Raw genomic sequence first — 17,454 nt, forward strand, 5'->3', positions numbered from 1 at the left:
CTTAAAGTGAATTTATTGACTATTTTAAACTAGAGAATATTTTTGAAAATACTTCATCATTGTGGTTTACAAACAGATATTAAGATATTAATACCAGCAGTATGTATCTATATCTTATATGAACTTTTATTAATTGAGCAGAATTTTATACAAATGACTTGGAAATGAGAATAAAGCAAAAGCAATTCATCCAAGGAACACACACAAAAAAGCAGTGGAATACAAAAAGCAAGACCATAAAGAAACCAGACATGGAAAAAACCTCGAACCAGACTCATTAGAACCTCATTAATATCAAAATGTATACTATTACCAATTATAATATTGTCCAATGACTAGAGTCAGGCAGTATGCATGCATTCAGCCAATATGAAATATAGCACTGTCTAATACATAACACAGTAACAAATCACTGCTATACAGTACATATAAGGTCCATACACTAACAAGTTAAGGACTGTAGTAAAATAAATTCATAAACATATAACAAAAAAAAATAAAATTGATTAACCATTTGAACCAAGTTCAGTTATGATCACATTTGTTATGTTCACAAGCACCTAATTAAAATAGTCAATTATAAATTCTCTAAAATTGTTTACATAATGTCATACAAAATGTGCAAAAATTCACAGTTATATTTATATTAAGCGTATCCCCTCCTGCTCATCCCCGCTGTCTGTATTTCTTTCTCTCTCTGTAAGAAAACAAAGAATACTGGTTAAAAAGGTTGATGTCTCAGCTACTTTAGTGTCAATGTTCAGCCAATAAACATGTTTAAAAAACAAGCATTCCTACCACTTACCCGATCAAAAACACTCACAATAATACAGTGTTGAGTGTCAAACCGTAAAGAATTGAGAAAATTAAAGGACAATTTAGAAAATTAAATCTTGCAATTGTAAAATTGTAAATTGTAAAATTGTAAAATTGTAAAATTGTAAAGTAGTCCACTGAAGGTGAGCTTGTTGGGAACCCAAATGCAGTTTATTTACAAAAACGTGATCAAACAGAAAACAAAAGCATGGACACGGCACTTACCAAACAGTGGTTACAGGAAACAATACTTGACAAAGACACATGGCAAACATGAGGGCTTAAATACAGACTAATGACTAGACAAAGGACACCTATGAACAATGAAACAATGGACCAATGACAGCATGACACATCAGACAAGGGAACACATGGCAGGATCACATGACTAACAGGGAATCACATGACAAAGACATGAAACATGACTGACATGAAACAAAACCAAAACAAGACGTGACAGCAATATGTTCATTTCAGAGCGTCTGTACACAGAGCCAAAATAAAAAAGATCACCATGTTACTCACCACGGATTGTAACTTTATATCTCTTGTATTTAGTCTCTCGGCTGCTGATGATCAGTAGTTTATAGACTCCGGCATGTTCAGTTGTGCTGTTTCTTATGATCAGAGATCCAGTTTGATGATCCAGATTCAATATGTTTTTGAATTTCCCTTCGGCACCATAATATGTACAGGCACTTTTATTTGTTTCTCTTTTAGCTATGAGTCTGTCTTCAGCTCCAAACAGCCACAGAATCAGATCACCATCTTGTATTTCAGTTTTGTTGTGCAGAGTGACCGAATCTCCTTCCGTCGCTGACACAGTCTTCTCTTCATTTTGTCGCAGCATCGGAAAAAAGAGACAAACATGAACATTATAACAGGTGATCTGACCTCACTGCCACGGTAACATTGAAACAAACTGATGGCTGATTAATTAGGAGGTCAAGAGGGTACATTTTCTTCAATATTGTGATGGATTTCTGCGTTCCACATAAAGAATCTATACTGGTTTGGATTTGGAACGACATTTCAATTGTTAATCTAAGAAAACCTGGACGATCAAAATCAGTGTTTCTATAATAAAAAAGAAAAAAAAAATTCTAGGAATGTTTTGCTAATATTCTCAAACCCTCATCTTTCCTTCATTAAATTTTTTTTTTTTTTAAATGTAGTGTTCATCGCAGTGGTCCAAGCCCTTAAGACTTTTGTCGCACTTGAACCACCAATTCACACACACACACACACACACACACACACACACACACACACACACACACAAAAGTGACTGGATTCGAGGAGTTTATGTGTTTGTAATAAAATAAAAGTAACAAATCCTTCCCATGACCCCCTTAGGAATGAATGGATTGCGAGGAATGCTTCAGTATACGTGTAAAAACCTAACAAATGCTCAAAATTAAAACTAAAAATGATCAAACTTTACCAAAAGATGATTTTATAATGTCTAGTAATTTAAAGTTAAATTTTTTTTTTTTTTTTATCTCCCAAAAAAATTGCATAAGAAAATAGAAAATATTATAAAAATGAAATGATATAAGCTTTCTGGACAAAAACAGAAAAGAAAGTATAATTTTAGAGCTTCAGGTAATTTGTTCTTGGTAATGTGAAAGTTAAGTGAACATTCCATTTTAGAATTTTGCAAACATTATAGGAGTTACTTTAGAATGTTCTCTAAAACATTCTGAAACAAAGTAAAATAATTTTAAAAAAAGTTAGACGAACATCTAACTAAAACTTGAGAAAAAAAAACATTCCATGAATGATATATAATTAAAGGAGAACTTGGTAACTTTTTTAACTTAATAAAACTGTCTAGAAATCATTTGGATGGTTAAACAACCTGTTCTGGTGATATTGGTGACTTTCCCCGCTCCCCCCAGCGTTCCCAGGCGGAAAACCAACCTTGCAATTTTGGGACTACCGTCCCGGCAAGATAGAAATTGGAAGTCTCGTGAGAAGCGAGAACGAGAACGAGCGCGAAACACGAATTGCTTTACGGCAATTCGACATAAACACACACGCATGTATGATGTATTACCAGATTACTCACCTCGGTAGACATAGCTCCACACGATACAGTTGGCTTGCTCCGATCAAAACAAACGCACATGAGCAGCGGTAGAGAGGGGGAGGAGGCCGCCGCAAGTGAGTTTTTTACGACCGTGTTGTGACATATACGCCCCCCCACAGCTGTAGGGGGAGCTCGTGGGGAAAACATGCGACAACAAAAGGGAAAATCAGCGAAGAAGTGACTAGAGTTCGCTATTAATGTTACTGGAAGAACTTTGAGAGAACCTTGCCAGAACGTTAGCTAAAGTTCTAAGAACGTTCCTGTCAGCTGGAACGACATTTCAGCCATCATTTTATTCTTTTCACAAGATTCCTGTGTAAACTGTTGCCACCTCTTTCCTGCGTTAAAAAGTCTGATGTTTGAGTAAAGAAGGGCAAAGAGGGGGAAAACATGGCCTGTCGATCATCTTCTAGTAGCGGACTTTTATTTATTATATTCCTCGCTTTATCCACCAGATTAAATTATAGCCCAAATATTTTCACATTTTCTTGTCAACCTTGTAACAAAGTTATGTTTTCCCGTGAGATCAGGTTGGTTTTTTTCAGTTGTTTGTGTCTTTAACTATTAATAATCTGTGTTAAGACCATTAAAAGCATCAAAACAGTGCTAAATATGATTGTGTTACTCACCGTGGGCAATCACCATGAATCTCTGGCATGTGATCTTTTTGCCGCTGGTGATTTGTAGTGTATAAACGTCTGAATGTGCTCTGCTGATATTCCTGATGGTCAGATCTCCAGTTCGCTGGTTTAACTGTAATCTGTCTCTGAATCTCCCATCAGGACCTTCATAGAATAAGGCCTGATTGGTGGCTGCGTTGAGTTCAGCTATGAACGTTTCTTTATCGCTAAACTTCCACAGTATCCGATCATCATTCTTCAGATTGGTAACACCAGTTTGTAGAGTCACAGAATCTCCAACTGTATATTTCAGCGTATTCACTGCCAAAGAGAGAGAAACATATAGAAGAAACATGTGAATGTGAAAGTAAACCGCACTATCAATACTGTGATTATCTTGAGCTACTCACGCCAAACAAGAATGTTGAATTTCTTGTATGAAGCTTTATTGCTGCTCTTCATCTGTACTTCGTAAACTCCAGAGTCGCTGCTTTTGGTGTTTGTAATGGTGAGATCTCCAGTTCGACTGTCCAGCTCCAGTCTGTCTTTGAATCTCTCGTTGTCAACATCGTAGACGCTGGTCTCATTGGTTTGCCCATCAACTTTGGCTAAGAGGGCGTTTATAGGTTCAAACTTCCACAGAATCAGATCATCTTTCTGTATTTCAGCAATACCAGTCTGCAGATGGACAGACTCTCCCTCCGTGAATTTCAGTGTGTCCACTTCATTTCATAAAGAAATAGAAACAAAGCATGTTGATATGTGCAGATGAACAACTCAAATCCCACTTTAGACCTCAATGAAGTGTAAAATGAATAAATTAACACATTTACAGACAATACTGTAGGGTGTTTGAAGTATTTCACCCACATACCTCGTACAATAACCTTGAATCTCTTCATTTTGGATCTGCTGCCGGTGATCTGCATCTGATAATCTCCAGAGATTCGGATCCTGATGTCGCTGATGGTCAGATCTCCAGTCTGCTGGTCCAGCTGCAGTTTGTCGCTGAACCGCTCGTCGTCGGCGTACGAAATGTTACCGGCCTTTTTGTGTATTTGAGCGATGACCATGTCCTGCGGTCCAAATGTCCAGAGTACTTCATCCTCTCTCTGGATTTCAGTTGCACCGGTTTTCAGCGTGACAGAATTTCCCTCCGTCACTGACACCGTTTTTTTATTTTCTGTCTCAGCACCAAGATAAAAAAAAGTTTTAACAGATGTTTCATTTTTCAAATAGTTTTACGAAAAATTTACGAATAAACCACTATAAATGTCTGAGGTCCCATCAGAAATAATAGCTTTGCTCCAAAACAGTGAGAATGCATTTGCAATGAAGGAGCTGTTCTAACAAGAAACAGATCTTCTCTCAGATTTTGCTTTTCAATCTGATTCAAAAGCGTTGTTTTCTGACACCGTTTGTGTCTGACTCTCAACATCATGGAGATGTTTAATTTTTCAAAAATTCACAGCAAAAAACTGCAAAAACTCCTAGTGAGCTGCATAAATAAGTAGCCCTAATAAAGGGATGTTCTTTTTTTCTGTTGGTTTTCAATTTATTTTAAAAGTAACTTTATAAAATGCATTTCAAGGATTCTAGAACTTCCTGTATCTTAAGTGGGAACAAGAATCACAGACTGCATTACAGCTACATTCAATTCCTGTTTTTCTTAAAGGGATACTCCACTTTTTTTGGAAATAGGCTCATTTTACAACTCCCCCAGAGTTAAACAGTTGAGTTTTACCGCTTTCGAATCCATTCAGCCGATTTTCTGATATTTAGAAGAATGTCAGTAACCAGACAGTTTCTGGTCCCATTGACTTCCATAGTATATATTTTTTCCTACTATGGAAGTCAATGGGACCAGAAACTGTCTGGTTACTGACATTCTTCATGCAGCCATGCAGCCAGCAGCCATGTCACCCTGTAGCCCAAGACTGGTTGCCCACTGAAGCTAAGCAGGGCTGAGCCTGGTTAGTACCTGGATGGGAGACCTCCTGAGAAAACCAGGTTGCTGCTGGTAGAGGTGTTAGTGAGGCCAGTAGGGGGCGCTCACCCTGTGGTCTGTGTGGGTCCTAACGCCCCAGTATAGTGATGGGGACACTATACTGTCAAACAGCACCGTCCTTCGGATGAGACGTTAAACCGAGGTCCTGACTCTCTGTGGTCATTAAAAATCCCAGGATGTCTTTCGAAAGAGTAGGGGTGTAACCCCGGCATCCTGGCCAAATTTGCCCAGTGGCCTCTGTCCATCATGGCCTCCTAATCATCCCCATATACTGATTGGCTTCATCACTGTCTCCTCTCCACCAGTAAGCTGGTGTGTGGTGGGCGTTCTGGCGCAATATGGCTGCCGTCGCATCATCCAAGTGGATGCTGCACATTGGTGGTGGTTGAGGAGATTCCCCCCTTCTATGTAAAGCGCTTTGAGTGCAGAGAAAAGCGCTATATAAATGTAATGAATTATTATTATTATTATTATTATTAATTATTAATTTATTATTAATTATTCTTCTAAATATCAGAAAATCGGCTGAATGGATTCGAAAACGGTAAAACCCAACTGTTTAACTCTGGGGGAGTTGTAAAATGAGCCTATTTCCCAAAAAAGTGGAGTATCCCTTTAAGATCACACACATAATTCGTTAAAGATACAGTATTTCTCAATTGAAGGAAACATAGTTATGCAAATTAAATAAACTTTTAAACTCTTATATGGGGTTATTTCTTTTGCTATATTAGCTGTAGATAATGATTACCTTTCCGTTTAGAGTATCTGAACATGTAGTAAATCACAGCCAGAGCTACAGCCACACACAGCAGGAGAAAAACACAAATCAGCACAATATAACCAGCGGACAAACCTGGATCTGGAATGGCTGAAGAGAGAAAGTCATTAGTTTAAGTAATTTTACTGTGCGATTTAAGGCAAATGCTCATTTAACATGATAAAACATGAGCTACTTACCAACAAAAACATTGAATCTCTTGTATAAGGTCTCTTTACTGTTGGAGATCTGTAGTTGATAAACACCAGCGTCTGCGGTTCTGAGGTCTCTGATGGTGAGATATCCCGTCTGATTTTCCAGATGTAGTCTCTCTCTGTATCTCTCATCAGGACTGTATGTGATCTCATGAATCTTTACGTTCATTTCAGTTATAAAAGTGTCTGGATTCGTAGTTCCAAACGTCCACCGTATTAGATCGTGTTTCTCTGAATCAGTAACACCAGTGTGTAGAGTCACAGAATCTCCTTCTCTCTTGTTTTCCAACCCTGCAAAAATCACATCTGGAAAACAAACAGGAACAGTTATGCGATACATAGTGCATTTTAAAAGTAAAATAGGCCTAAACTATAATCAATATAGATATATCGGAGCTACTCACCATGGACAGTAACACTGAATGTATTGACTAAGGTCTCAGTGCTGATGATCTTTATATAATAATCTCCGGAGTATTTGGTTCTGATGTCACTGATGGTCAGAGATCCAGTCTTATTGTCCAGCTGCAGTCTGTCCTCGAATCTCCCATCATCAACATCATATAATGAGACTGTCTGAGCTGTGCCCTCGATTTTAGCGATAATGGAGTTTTGAGATCTATACATCCACATCAACAAAAATATTCTCTGTATTTCAGTGACATTAGACTGCAGAATGACGGAATCTCCCTCTTTCACTGACACTTGTGTCGTCTCCCCAAACACACCTGAGAAATAAACAAAATATAGCTGAAAGTTTTCAATATCAGTAAACTGTAAACAGTGCAATCTTAAAAATAAAGGTTCCAAAAGAAGGGATTTCTCAGCAGTGCCATAGAAGAGCCATTCCTGGTTCTTCAAAGGACCGTTCAGTGATCAGTTCTTAAAAATATGTTACTCATAGTGTAAATTAACATTTAAATAATGTAAAGAACCTTTTTGTGCAATGGAAAAGTTGGTTCTTCATAGACATAGATGCCAATAAAGAACTTTTTTTTTTTTTTTTTAGTGTAACAGCAGTCGATATTTAAATCTTAACGATTATATCATCCTATTAGAACAGCCAACAGAATACACTGAATAACCAACTATAAAATTAAATATCATCATAAAATGAAAATCTTATCATTGTGGAATTTGTCCACGAATGATTGCGCAATATTTGCATAACAAAAGAGAAGCAGTGTGAATCTTATGAAGGCTATGAATGAAGGAGTGGATTCCGTCATGAATGTATCTTTGACCAATTTAAGATGAGTTTATCAGATGTTGATGGCTATAACTGTTTGTGTGGAAACCCACCCCCTATATTATTGTAGAACAGACAAAAGCAATGATTTAGCTTTTCGTATATTCTTTGCAAATTATTTTCCTTACTTAAAAATGTTCCGATTCATCAACATTACAGCGACGGTGAAATTCGTATTTCCCCGAATCTGTTGTAACCTAATACGTGACATTTTACGGATAAGAACATAGGCTATTAGCCTGAATGTGAAACCGAAAGAATGACGAACCGATGACTTACCTTGAAAAAATAAAGCGAAAGAAAAGAGCAATAACAGTTTCTTCATATTGTTTTAGAATCCTAGATCATAACCATGACTCGACTTGATGAGGTGATCGATCCGTGACGTTTCTGTCGTAGGCTATAAACGAGCAAAGCACGAGTGACAGTGAGAGACCGTGACGGATGGCAAAAAAACAAAACAAAAAAATAGTGTTGACTCACTGTTGAGGAATTTTGAACAGATGAGCCGGTTACTACAAAACAACGAATGTTCGCTCATGAATATCATTTAGGTTATGCACAAATGTTATTTTTCTGTAATGCTCATTTTCAAGTCAAACCAGAAACGTAATTATAACATAGGTCTATAATATGCTGTTGGTTTCCAATCTCTATCTAGTGTTCTTGCTTGTAGTTTCTGCCATTGTACTCATGAGGGCAGAGGAAGGCAAAACCTGATCACAGATCAGTAGCCTATCTATTTTCCATTTAACTTCCTTTGAGCATTCAACATGCAATCAGACTGTAAAAAAGAATTCTGTGGCTTAGTAAATATTACAGAAATATTTAACTTTATTAACTTAATAAAATCTCTGAATATCGTTTACTTGATTGTTTGAGTTAAACATACCAAAATAATTCAGTAAAAATCCAACAGTTAATTTTATCTAAAATTTACAGATATATTTCAGTTTTTTTTTCAATAAAATAATTTAGTATTTGACTAACCAATTATTTCTTTATAATACACTTAATATATTTGTGAAATTTCTATCAAAATATTTGAGAATGTTGAATTAAACTGATCTGTTTCAAGAAACAAAAATATTACTTAATTCAAATCAATATTAGGCTATTAATATATTTAACACACTCAAAAGAAATTGAGTAAGTTTACTCAATTAAAACAATTCACCCAATATTGGTAGGCAATATTGTATACATGTTAAAAACAGTGTAAAATGTGCTGTATTGCTGTACTCATCGACAATAAAGGCCAATGTCATGTAACGTATACTGGTGGTTGTATGGAATAGGCTACTATTTTACAAAGGTTTAGAGGAAATAAAAAAAAAGTTAATATTACTCATAAATAAAAACAGTTAGGATAATATTACTCATAAATATTGTTTTTAAAATGTTTAAATGTTAAATTATTTCTACTCAATTTTATTTGTTAATGTACCAGATGCAGTTACTCAGATTTACTTAATTTTTTTACTTGCATTTACTCAATAGCCTACATACAGAATATTTCATTGATTTCACAGCTTTAAAATTTACTACATTTTTTTGAGTGTAAAAATGTTTCACCAAAAAAATTTAGTAAATAATAGTTAAACTTTTTACAGTGAGACAAAGCTTGTATCCATGGCCTGTTAATGTTTTTTTAATAAAGATTGGAACAAAACTAATAGGACTTCAGTAAGTCAATGTGTTGTTATGGGACTATTCAATGGACTAAAAGTTTGAAAGGTACACATTTAAAGTTCAGTACTTCTAAACTTGATATTAATGTATCAAAAAAAAGATACAGTTGAACACAAAAAAGGATATTGTTTGATTTATACTGTAAAATGCTCTTATACACATAGGCCTACTGACTGCACAGTCTCTCTAACTTTACCGCTAAACAAGGAACTGCATCTCATCTCGGCAAGAAACAGTTTCAGGGTTCATTTCAAATAAGTCTTTACCTCTTTAGACTCGTGAAGGGTTATTAGAGCAGGTTGCAAGTTCTTGAAGAAAATGCATCACACGTTTGGTTTTTTCTGTCTGTGGATATTGTACTTAACTGGTAAGGTGTAAATGTTCGTTTTTTTAGTTACTGTTTTAAAGCATCATCAGTTGTGACTGTGAATCTTTTCCTACGCTTGTTCTCCAGGTGTGTTTGGTGTTGAGGCCGGTGAAACAGAGACAGAATCAGTGATGGAGGGAGATTCTGTCACTCTACACACTGATGTTCCTGAACTACAGAGACATGTGATAGTGTGGACGTTTGGACCGCAAGACACTCACATCGCTAAAATCAACAGAGTTCACAATGAGACCTTTCACGATGGTGCCGATGAGAGATTCAGAGATAGACTGAAGCTGGACTATCACACTGGATCTCTGACCATCACAAACATCAGCACAGAACATGCTGGACTTTATAAAATCGAAATCTTTGTTGAAAACAAGGTCTCGATCAAGAATTTCATTGTCACCGTCTATGGTAAGCAGAGCATTATACTGTCTGCACATTTAATTTGCCTCTTGCCATATTCTTATTTCAAGTAGGATTATTAAATTATCATAATATAATATAATATGTTAAGATATGGGGTAAAATATGGGCTAGTGGGTAAATTGAGCCACCAATTAAACTTAAGGGAACAGTGCAAAAGATGATTTGCCAAGGATAAGGCATTGTGTCATGACTTCTGTAAAGTTGCTTTGAATAAAATGAAAACAAAAATTACTTGATTACAAAAACGTTTTTTTTTAATCATATATGGTGCATTATTTTATTTAAAAATATTTAAAAACTTGAGATGGGAAGAAAAAATATATTTTAATGCTTTTTTGTTGCAAAAGTTTTGCAATACCCTGATAAACTTTGCATTCGCTCGCAAAACCTTTGCGTTCCCTCGCAAAAGTTTTGCAAGAGAATGCAAAAGCGCTGAAATATATTTTTTCCTCCCATCTCCTATTTTTCCCATCATCACCATGTCCTTTTTAAGGGCTCTGTACTTTGTCCCTGACATGTCATCTAAATCTTCCACTTGGTCTGTTATTGTGGTATTGTCTAATCTACATTCCTAAATGTCATTTAAAATCAGAACTATCTGTGGTTGGTTGCATTCCTTGTTGGTCAAACTTTTCTCTTTTTTAATTCTCAGCCCAGAATGAAAGCTTTAACTAATGAAGGGTGATTCAATCATAATGACTTAATCATAATGTGATAAAAAAAATCCTTTCAATGAGGAAGTTCACAATGCAAAACTCATCACTTCTCTGTTCAGGCAAATGGTGGTTCAAATAGGGGAAGTACCCAAATACTGTTTCCCATTTCTCCATGAAAAAAAAAAGAAGAAGAAGAAGAAGAAGAAGAAATTCAGTGTGGCACCTTCTATAAGCTAATTTTGTAGCTATATATTTCACAGTTGCAACTTTACTTCTAATACTTGTGACATCTTAAAATTGTGACTTTATACTGTATTTCACAATTATGACTTCATATCTCACAATTACGACTTTATTTCTCAGAAGTGCGTTTTTGTTTTTTTTTGTTTTTTTGCATTTCATTTTTTTATAATTCTTATAAGTCACAATAAGACACTGGCACTTACTCTGACTTTATTTTGGTGTTTTGGTATTTTTTTTGTGTTATTCAGCTCTTCTGCACATTCCTGTCATCACCGGATACCATGCACAAAATCCTTTATCATCCAGCTCAAAATGTTCACTGCTGTGTTCATCAGTGTTGAATGTGAGTCATGTGACTCTCTCCTGGTACAAATGAATCAGTGTATTGTCCAGCATCAGTGTGTCTGATCTCAGCAGCAGCATCTCTTTACATCTGGAGGTGGAATATCAGGATAAAAACACATACAGCTGTGTGCTGAACAATCCCATCAGAAATCAATCTCAACATCTGGACATCAGAGGACTCTGCCAGATACGTTCAGGTATGACAACATGTGTGATATGATGGGGTGAACTATCCCTTTAAATACGATTGTCACTCCTCTTTTGAGCACTTTAATCTCATTCTGTCCACATGGACAGATAAAGCATAGTCCAGGCAAAGTAGCGTTTTACGACAGACTAATTGTAAAATAATTTTTTGTAGCTTAGATCATTTCTGAGGTGTCCAGAACAACATACTAAAAGTCCTAAGAAATCCTAGTTGAGGAAATATGTTTTATTCTCATCAATCCGAGATGTGTGCCAGTAAGGCCAGACAACAATACACCCCGATGGGGTTAAAGTATTTTTCCTTTACTCCTATCAAAATGAAACTTTACACAATGAAAGTGCCCATGAAAAATAAATCTTTGAAAATTAATTTTAATATACAAATGAGCTATAGGCCTACACTAATCGAATATGCCCAAAATAAACCCAAATAGGCTTAATTTTTTCCTTTACTCCTACCACAATAAAACTTTACATAGTAAAAGTATACATGAAAAGTAACTTTTTTTTGTATTACAAGTTTCTTTTTAAATGAATTTGAAAATGCACATGAGCTCAACACTTATTGAATATGTCCTAATTTGCATAGGCAGAAACACCATTCATATGTATGACAAATACATCGGCCCAACATGGAAGTGAATTCAACGGCAATTCATCAACTGGCCGCTTGAGGCTGGGTGCAGAATTGAGTCAAATCTGTATCTCCCCCATGTTAAAATACCCAACTTTACAGCAGAAAAAAAACACGTTTACAGCCTGGTGCAAAAAGTGGCTTTGGTCTATATAGCTTATTTTTCCCTTCATGACAACTATGAGGGGGGTGATTTTTTTTATAACTCACCCGTTTAAATTATATTAAGCCTTAAAGTTCTGCATAATTAAGGGTGTCCACTTTTGAGTGACAGGTGGATTCCCACTGCTGTGGTCATTAGTCATCATTAGCCGTTTGTCTGCGGTTTGTTAGCCGTCACGTTACCTCAGCTAATTGTCTGACTGTAAAAGTAAATAAATTCAGGAGTGACGCGCTACCAAGATGGCGACGGTCGGCCACGCCCACTTTAGGCTGCAAAAACGGTCTTCAGAAACCTACGGGTGACGTCACGGACACTACGTCCATATTTTTTTACAGTCTATGGGTTCCACTGGAGATGAGTTCTGAGTTACTTTATCACAGAATTGCCTGTATCTCAGCATATCCAGTAATTCATCTTTTTCGGCCCCATACAGTGATACTAGAGCTTTTTCACCTGCTGCAATGATGATGCCTTTTCCCACATTTTCCTGTGACTGGCTGAACACCTTAGCTTGTTCGAGAAAGCTAGTGTCATTCTTTACTTTTTTCAGTGCCATTCCATTTCCTATGCCAAATAGACAAGACGTAGAATCACAGCCTAAAATGGCATAAAGAGGAGATTGTCACACACCTTGAGCCCAAGTAACTCCTTCGTCTGCTTTATGCACCATATCCGTCATGTTTTTGTTGCTTTCTTTGGTTCTGTTTTTTTCTACTTGTGACTTTATGGCTTCTTGGCCATAAGTCAATTAGGCCTAGTGTTGAGCTCATTTGCATATTTAAAATATTTTTTTCAAAGAAACTTGTAAAACAAAAATGTTACTTTTCATGTACACTTTCACTGTGTGAGGTTTGATTGTGATAGGAGTAAAGGAAAAAATAAGCCCATTAGGGTGTATTTTGGGCATATTCGATTAGTATATTGCTCATTTGCATGTTCAAATTCATTTTCAAAGAAACTTCTAATACAACATGTTTTACTTTTCATGTAGACTTTCATTGTGTAAAGTTTTATTGTGGTAAGAGTAAAGGAAAAAATTAAGCCTATGCGGGTATTTTGGGTAGCCTATATTCGGTTAGTGTATAGCTCATTTGCATATTCAAATTCATTTTCAAAGAAACTTGTAATACAAAATGTTTTACTTTTCATGGATACTTTCATTGTATAAAGTTTTATTTTGATAGGAGTAAAGAAAAAAAAATAGCCCTATTTGGGTGTATTGTTGTCTGGCCTTATTGGCACACATCTCAGATTGATGAGAATTAAACATATTTCCTCAACTAGGATTTCTTAGGACTTTTAGGATGTTGTTCTGGACACATTATAGAAATGATCTATGCTGAAAAAAAATTATTTTACAATTAGTTCTATTTTTGGCTCCAAAATGAGTTACTTTGCCTGGAGTTAGTAATTTACGGGAGTGACAACCAAATTCTACAACCAAATTAATTATGATAGTGTTTAGGCTACATAACAAAACTGGACTAATAATAGTAGCCTAGCACTTAGCTGCTGTGTTCCCTTCGAGATGGTGGTGCAGTCACGTGACTCTCAGGTGAACGAAGCTTCGGCCATCATAAATCACGTGCTGATGGCAAAAACGAATTAAAAAACGGCATTCATTCAATACTTTTTGTACTATTTAATACAGTGTCTTTTTGTACAAGAATAACATTCAACATAAGCCTACTATAATATCAATGGAATAGGGTCTGCATTTTTAATCAGTTTTATTTTGATAAACATGACACAATATAATATTGTGACTACATGAAAGAGCTTGTTCTGTTATAAAAATGCAGAAGTGCAATTTTCCTTTCCTCTCAACCCTAGACTATGTCCACTATTATGGATTCACTGAAGCTGTGATCCGATTGGCTCTCTCTGCTCTGGTGGGCGTGGCTGCTGTTGCTGTGTTGGTTTATGACGTCAGATCAAGGCGAGTTTGAAAGCGGAGGACAGAAAGACGCCCTGCTGCGTTCTTTCCTCTCTCGCAATCAAAACTACTGTGAATGCCGCTTGCAATGTTTACTTTGTCACTGCATAGCATTGATTCATTGAAGAATAGTAAGGAACTTGCATCATATTGGTTCATTTAAACGAGTAGCCTATAAATTTGCGATAACGATGAGCGAATAATCTCTTTAGCTGCACATGCTCAGACAGTCAAAGGATGTTCCTGTAGTTTGCCACTGCTCAAACAGTGAAAGCTGAGTTTCTGCAGAGCTGGAAAGGGTGAATCTGAAAGTGTTGAAACTGTTTTATCACATTGAACATGACAGACAGTACATACTCCATCAGAATCTCACAATGAAACACTGTCAGATTAATTTGACCTTTGAAAGATTGAATCAAATGTTGCCAAGTACTTTAAATTTATTTCACAATTATAATAACAAAACAGGACTGTATTTCTTGTCACATTCAGTCTGATTTAACCCTCTCAGATGCCACTGTCAGCTGAATGCAGAAAGCTTTTAATGTCACAGAATGACCCATCTCAGCGTTTACAGGAACAGAAATTGTCACGCTCTGTGCAATTCAGATCCATTAGCTGTATTAGAGAAGCGAAAGCTTAAAAATGAGACGATCAGTCAGTTTTTAAATAAGTCAGAAAAAGCAGCAAACCCTGTAGGCTTGTAGTTTTGACACTGATTATTATATCATTGTGATTTCAAACAGAATTACAGCAAATTGTGAAAGACTTTCAACTGAAGGGTCAGATTCTGGAATCCATCGCTTCAATGAACATATGTATTTATATTCTTTTGAGTGATTTATAATGAAGTTAGTAATCAATAATCAGTATTTTTTTCTTTCTACATATTAAATGATTTGAATGACTTCTTAAAGCATTTATTTTACTTTTGGTGAATAGTGGTGAATGTCTGCACCTCTCATTGAGAGAAAGAACATGTTATCTGGATGCTTTTGGAAACTGTTCTGTTTATAGTTCAAGCTCGACCACTTTCAACCATGAAGAAGCTGTGTGTGTGTGTGTGTGTGTGTGTGTGTGTGTGTGTGTGTGTGTGTGTGTGTGTGTGTGTGTGTGTGTGTGTGTGTGTGTGTGTGTGTGTGTGTGTGTGTGTGTGTGTGTGTGTGTGTGTGTGTGTGTGTGTGTGTGTGTGTGTGTGTGCGCGCGCCAGTATTATGTGTTACAGATCAGTATTGGTGGACAACTGGCACTATTGGTGAGGTGAACACAAGATGAAAGGACAAGCTGGCGCCTATAAAGCAGTTCTGTGAGCTCAGGGTGTCAGCCGTATCATTAATGAAGAGATGCTTCTGCCTATCAGTCCATTTGTGGAAATTTACTGTTTATCTATTTCTTAGCCAATCAGAATCATTCAACCTGACATGATGACGTAGTTAGTGACATGTGTAAGAGTATAATTGATGTTGTTCTGAGACTGTACGCCAGAGCGGCCTACGAACCCCTTCTGCGATTGAAACTGCAAACTATATTCAGTAAAATTTTCTTCAATTTATTATAATTCTGACTCTTGTCTTTAATTGACTGTATTCATCATATCTGGTCCTTGAGTCGTTAACTGTAAATTCCCCAACACCACTGTGCTAAATCTGTAACATTATAAGGTATACATTATAAGTGATTATTTGTATTATATTGTTGTCTATTCAGGCATGCAGTTTTTCCATTCAGCGAGAAGAATGAAAGTTTATCTAGGCCTAAATGTGCTGTAACTGTGAGTCAAAATGAAACAAGGACAAGAAACATAATTTGATCTTATTTGTTGATGAATAGTTTGTGCTTATGAGTGTGTCTATTAATGAATGTATGTGCTAAGTGTGTGTAATGATAAAGGGCTTATTTTCCACTGCTCATATGAAACTAAAGGTGCAGTAACTATTGAGCATGAAATGGTGCAAAACATTCAGCTTTTATATTTTGTTATTTGTATTGAGCCAATAGGTCAATTGGTGACAGTACTATCTTTTATTGGTCAAATGTTTATTTTTGTTTTTTCCACAGGTGAGAATTCACCAAAAACAAACAAAAAACAAAACAAAAAACCAATAGATTTTTAAATCAACTCATTGACTTTCTGTTCACCAAAACAACTCAATTGGATTTGCCCACTTGATCACTGTTGATTTGAATATGCATTAATGTTGTAGTTAAGACCAGGTCAAGACCAGTGTGTGTTGAAACCAAGACAAGACCAAGACTTTTGAGGGGTTGAGATCATTGAGATCAAGACAAGACCATGGCAGGGTGAGACAGAGTCAATAAAAGACCCAGCGCTCCTTAAATTCTTCTAAAATATCCACATTTACTGCCTGAGAAATGTCTTATATTTAATCAATACGATAAAAACACCTACAGCTGTGAACAATCCCATCAGCAACCAGACTACACATCTGGACATCACTCAGCTCTGTCACACACATTCAGGGGGTGATATTAGTGATATGAGGAAATAATTTTAATTTAGGGGTGAACTATCCCTTTAAATACGATTAAGCGCTATACAGACTTTTGTAATACAGAGTACACAACCTGCCTTCAAAATAAGGCCCTAAAACGCCACTGTATGCGTTATAGAAATAAACTATACCTACTATTTCATAGCGTTGCTAACTTGCTATGGTTATTAATAAGTGTTTTAGCCACAAATTACAAAAGCAACGAGGCCTTGAATACAAAAGCGTATAAATTTGGGTATTGGCCAAGTATTTTTTTTAACACTTCTACTGCCATCTGGTGCTCAAAAAGATGAAGTGCATCTATAGAGCATTTTCATGGCTAGATTGGACTTTTCTTGAACTGTAATTCGTTTTTTAATGACATGCCACATTTGAACACAAAACCATTATACTCTTCAATTACCAAGCTAATTGAACAACATCTGAAACTTTAGTCCCATTTCATCTTTGCTTGCGATTATGATTAACACAACTATATATTTTATGGTTATAACTAAGTTCAG

The 17,454-nt window shown here is 36.1% G+C and overlaps 2 protein-coding genes across 4 annotated transcripts; one reads left to right on the forward strand and one right to left on the reverse strand.

Annotated features, from left to right (window-relative positions):
* Positions 1-108: 108 nt before the first annotated feature.
* LOC309475479 (uncharacterized protein) lies at positions 109-8,487 on the reverse strand. Of its 2 annotated transcripts, XM_082138267.1 has the most exons (9): positions 8,040-8,483; positions 6,916-7,239; positions 6,497-6,817; positions 6,288-6,407; positions 4,403-4,711; positions 3,939-4,250; positions 3,538-3,849; positions 1,342-1,647; positions 109-697 (listed from the first exon to the last, which is right to left on the reverse strand). In XM_082138267.1, the coding sequence occupies exons 1-9, from the start codon at positions 8,083-8,085 to the stop codon at positions 642-644; spliced, it is 2,106 nt and encodes a 701-aa protein (XP_081994393.1). In that variant the 5' UTR covers positions 8,086-8,483; the 3' UTR covers positions 109-641. The 2 variants fall into 2 exon arrangements, with proteins under 2 accessions (XP_081994393.1, XP_081994394.1); XM_082138268.1 differs by lacking the exon at positions 6,288-6,407 and having other exon boundaries at positions 8,040-8,487.
* Positions 8,488-9,706: 1,219 nt separating this feature from the next.
* Positions 9,707-15,537, forward strand: LOC309476291 (uncharacterized protein). 2 transcript variants are annotated; one of them, XR_014197993.1, is made up of 4 exons: positions 9,707-9,819; positions 9,907-10,239; positions 11,402-11,695; positions 14,336-15,537. XR_014197993.1 is itself a non-coding variant. In XM_082139580.1 (3 exons), the coding sequence occupies exons 1-3, from the start codon at positions 9,771-9,773 to the stop codon at positions 10,927-10,929; spliced, it is 405 nt and encodes a 134-aa protein (XP_081995706.1). In that variant the 5' UTR covers positions 9,707-9,770; the 3' UTR covers positions 10,930-11,391. The 2 variants fall into 2 exon arrangements, 1 of the variants encoding a protein (XP_081995706.1); XM_082139580.1 differs by lacking the exons at positions 11,402-11,695; positions 14,336-15,537 and adding an exon at positions 10,907-11,391.
* Positions 15,538-17,454: the final 1,917 nt, after the last annotated feature.

This window comes from Leuciscus leuciscus, assembly GCF_965113295.1.
Source record: "Leuciscus leuciscus genome assembly, chromosome: 15".
Lineage (NCBI taxonomy): Eukaryota > Metazoa > Chordata > Actinopteri > Cypriniformes > Leuciscidae > Leuciscus > Leuciscus leuciscus.

Excerpts from the sequence above, each read along its gene's own strand:
- LOC309475479 (XM_082138267.1), bottom strand. The coding sequence starts at position 8,085 with ATGAAGAAACTGTTATTGCTCTTTTCTTTCGCTTTATTTTTTCAAG. Across the intron at positions 6,408-6,496 it reads GAGATTCAATGTTTTTGTTG|CCATTCCAGATCCAGGTTTG; the intron begins GTAAGTAGCTCA and ends TTCTCTCTTCAG. Across the intron at positions 3,850-3,938 it reads ATTCAACATTCTTGTTTGGC|TGAATACGCTGAAATATACA; the intron begins GTGAGTAGCTCA and ends TCTCTTTGGCAG.
- LOC309476291 (XM_082139580.1), top strand. The coding sequence starts at position 9,771 with ATGCATCACACGTTTGGTTTTTTCTGTCTGTGGATATTGTACTTAACT. Across the intron at positions 9,820-9,906 it reads GTGGATATTGTACTTAACTG|GTGTGTTTGGTGTTGAGGCC; the intron begins GTAAGGTGTAAA and ends CTTGTTCTCCAG. Across the intron at positions 10,240-10,906 it reads TTTCATTGTCACCGTCTATG|CCCAGAATGAAAGCTTTAAC; the intron begins GTAAGCAGAGCA and ends TTTAATTCTCAG.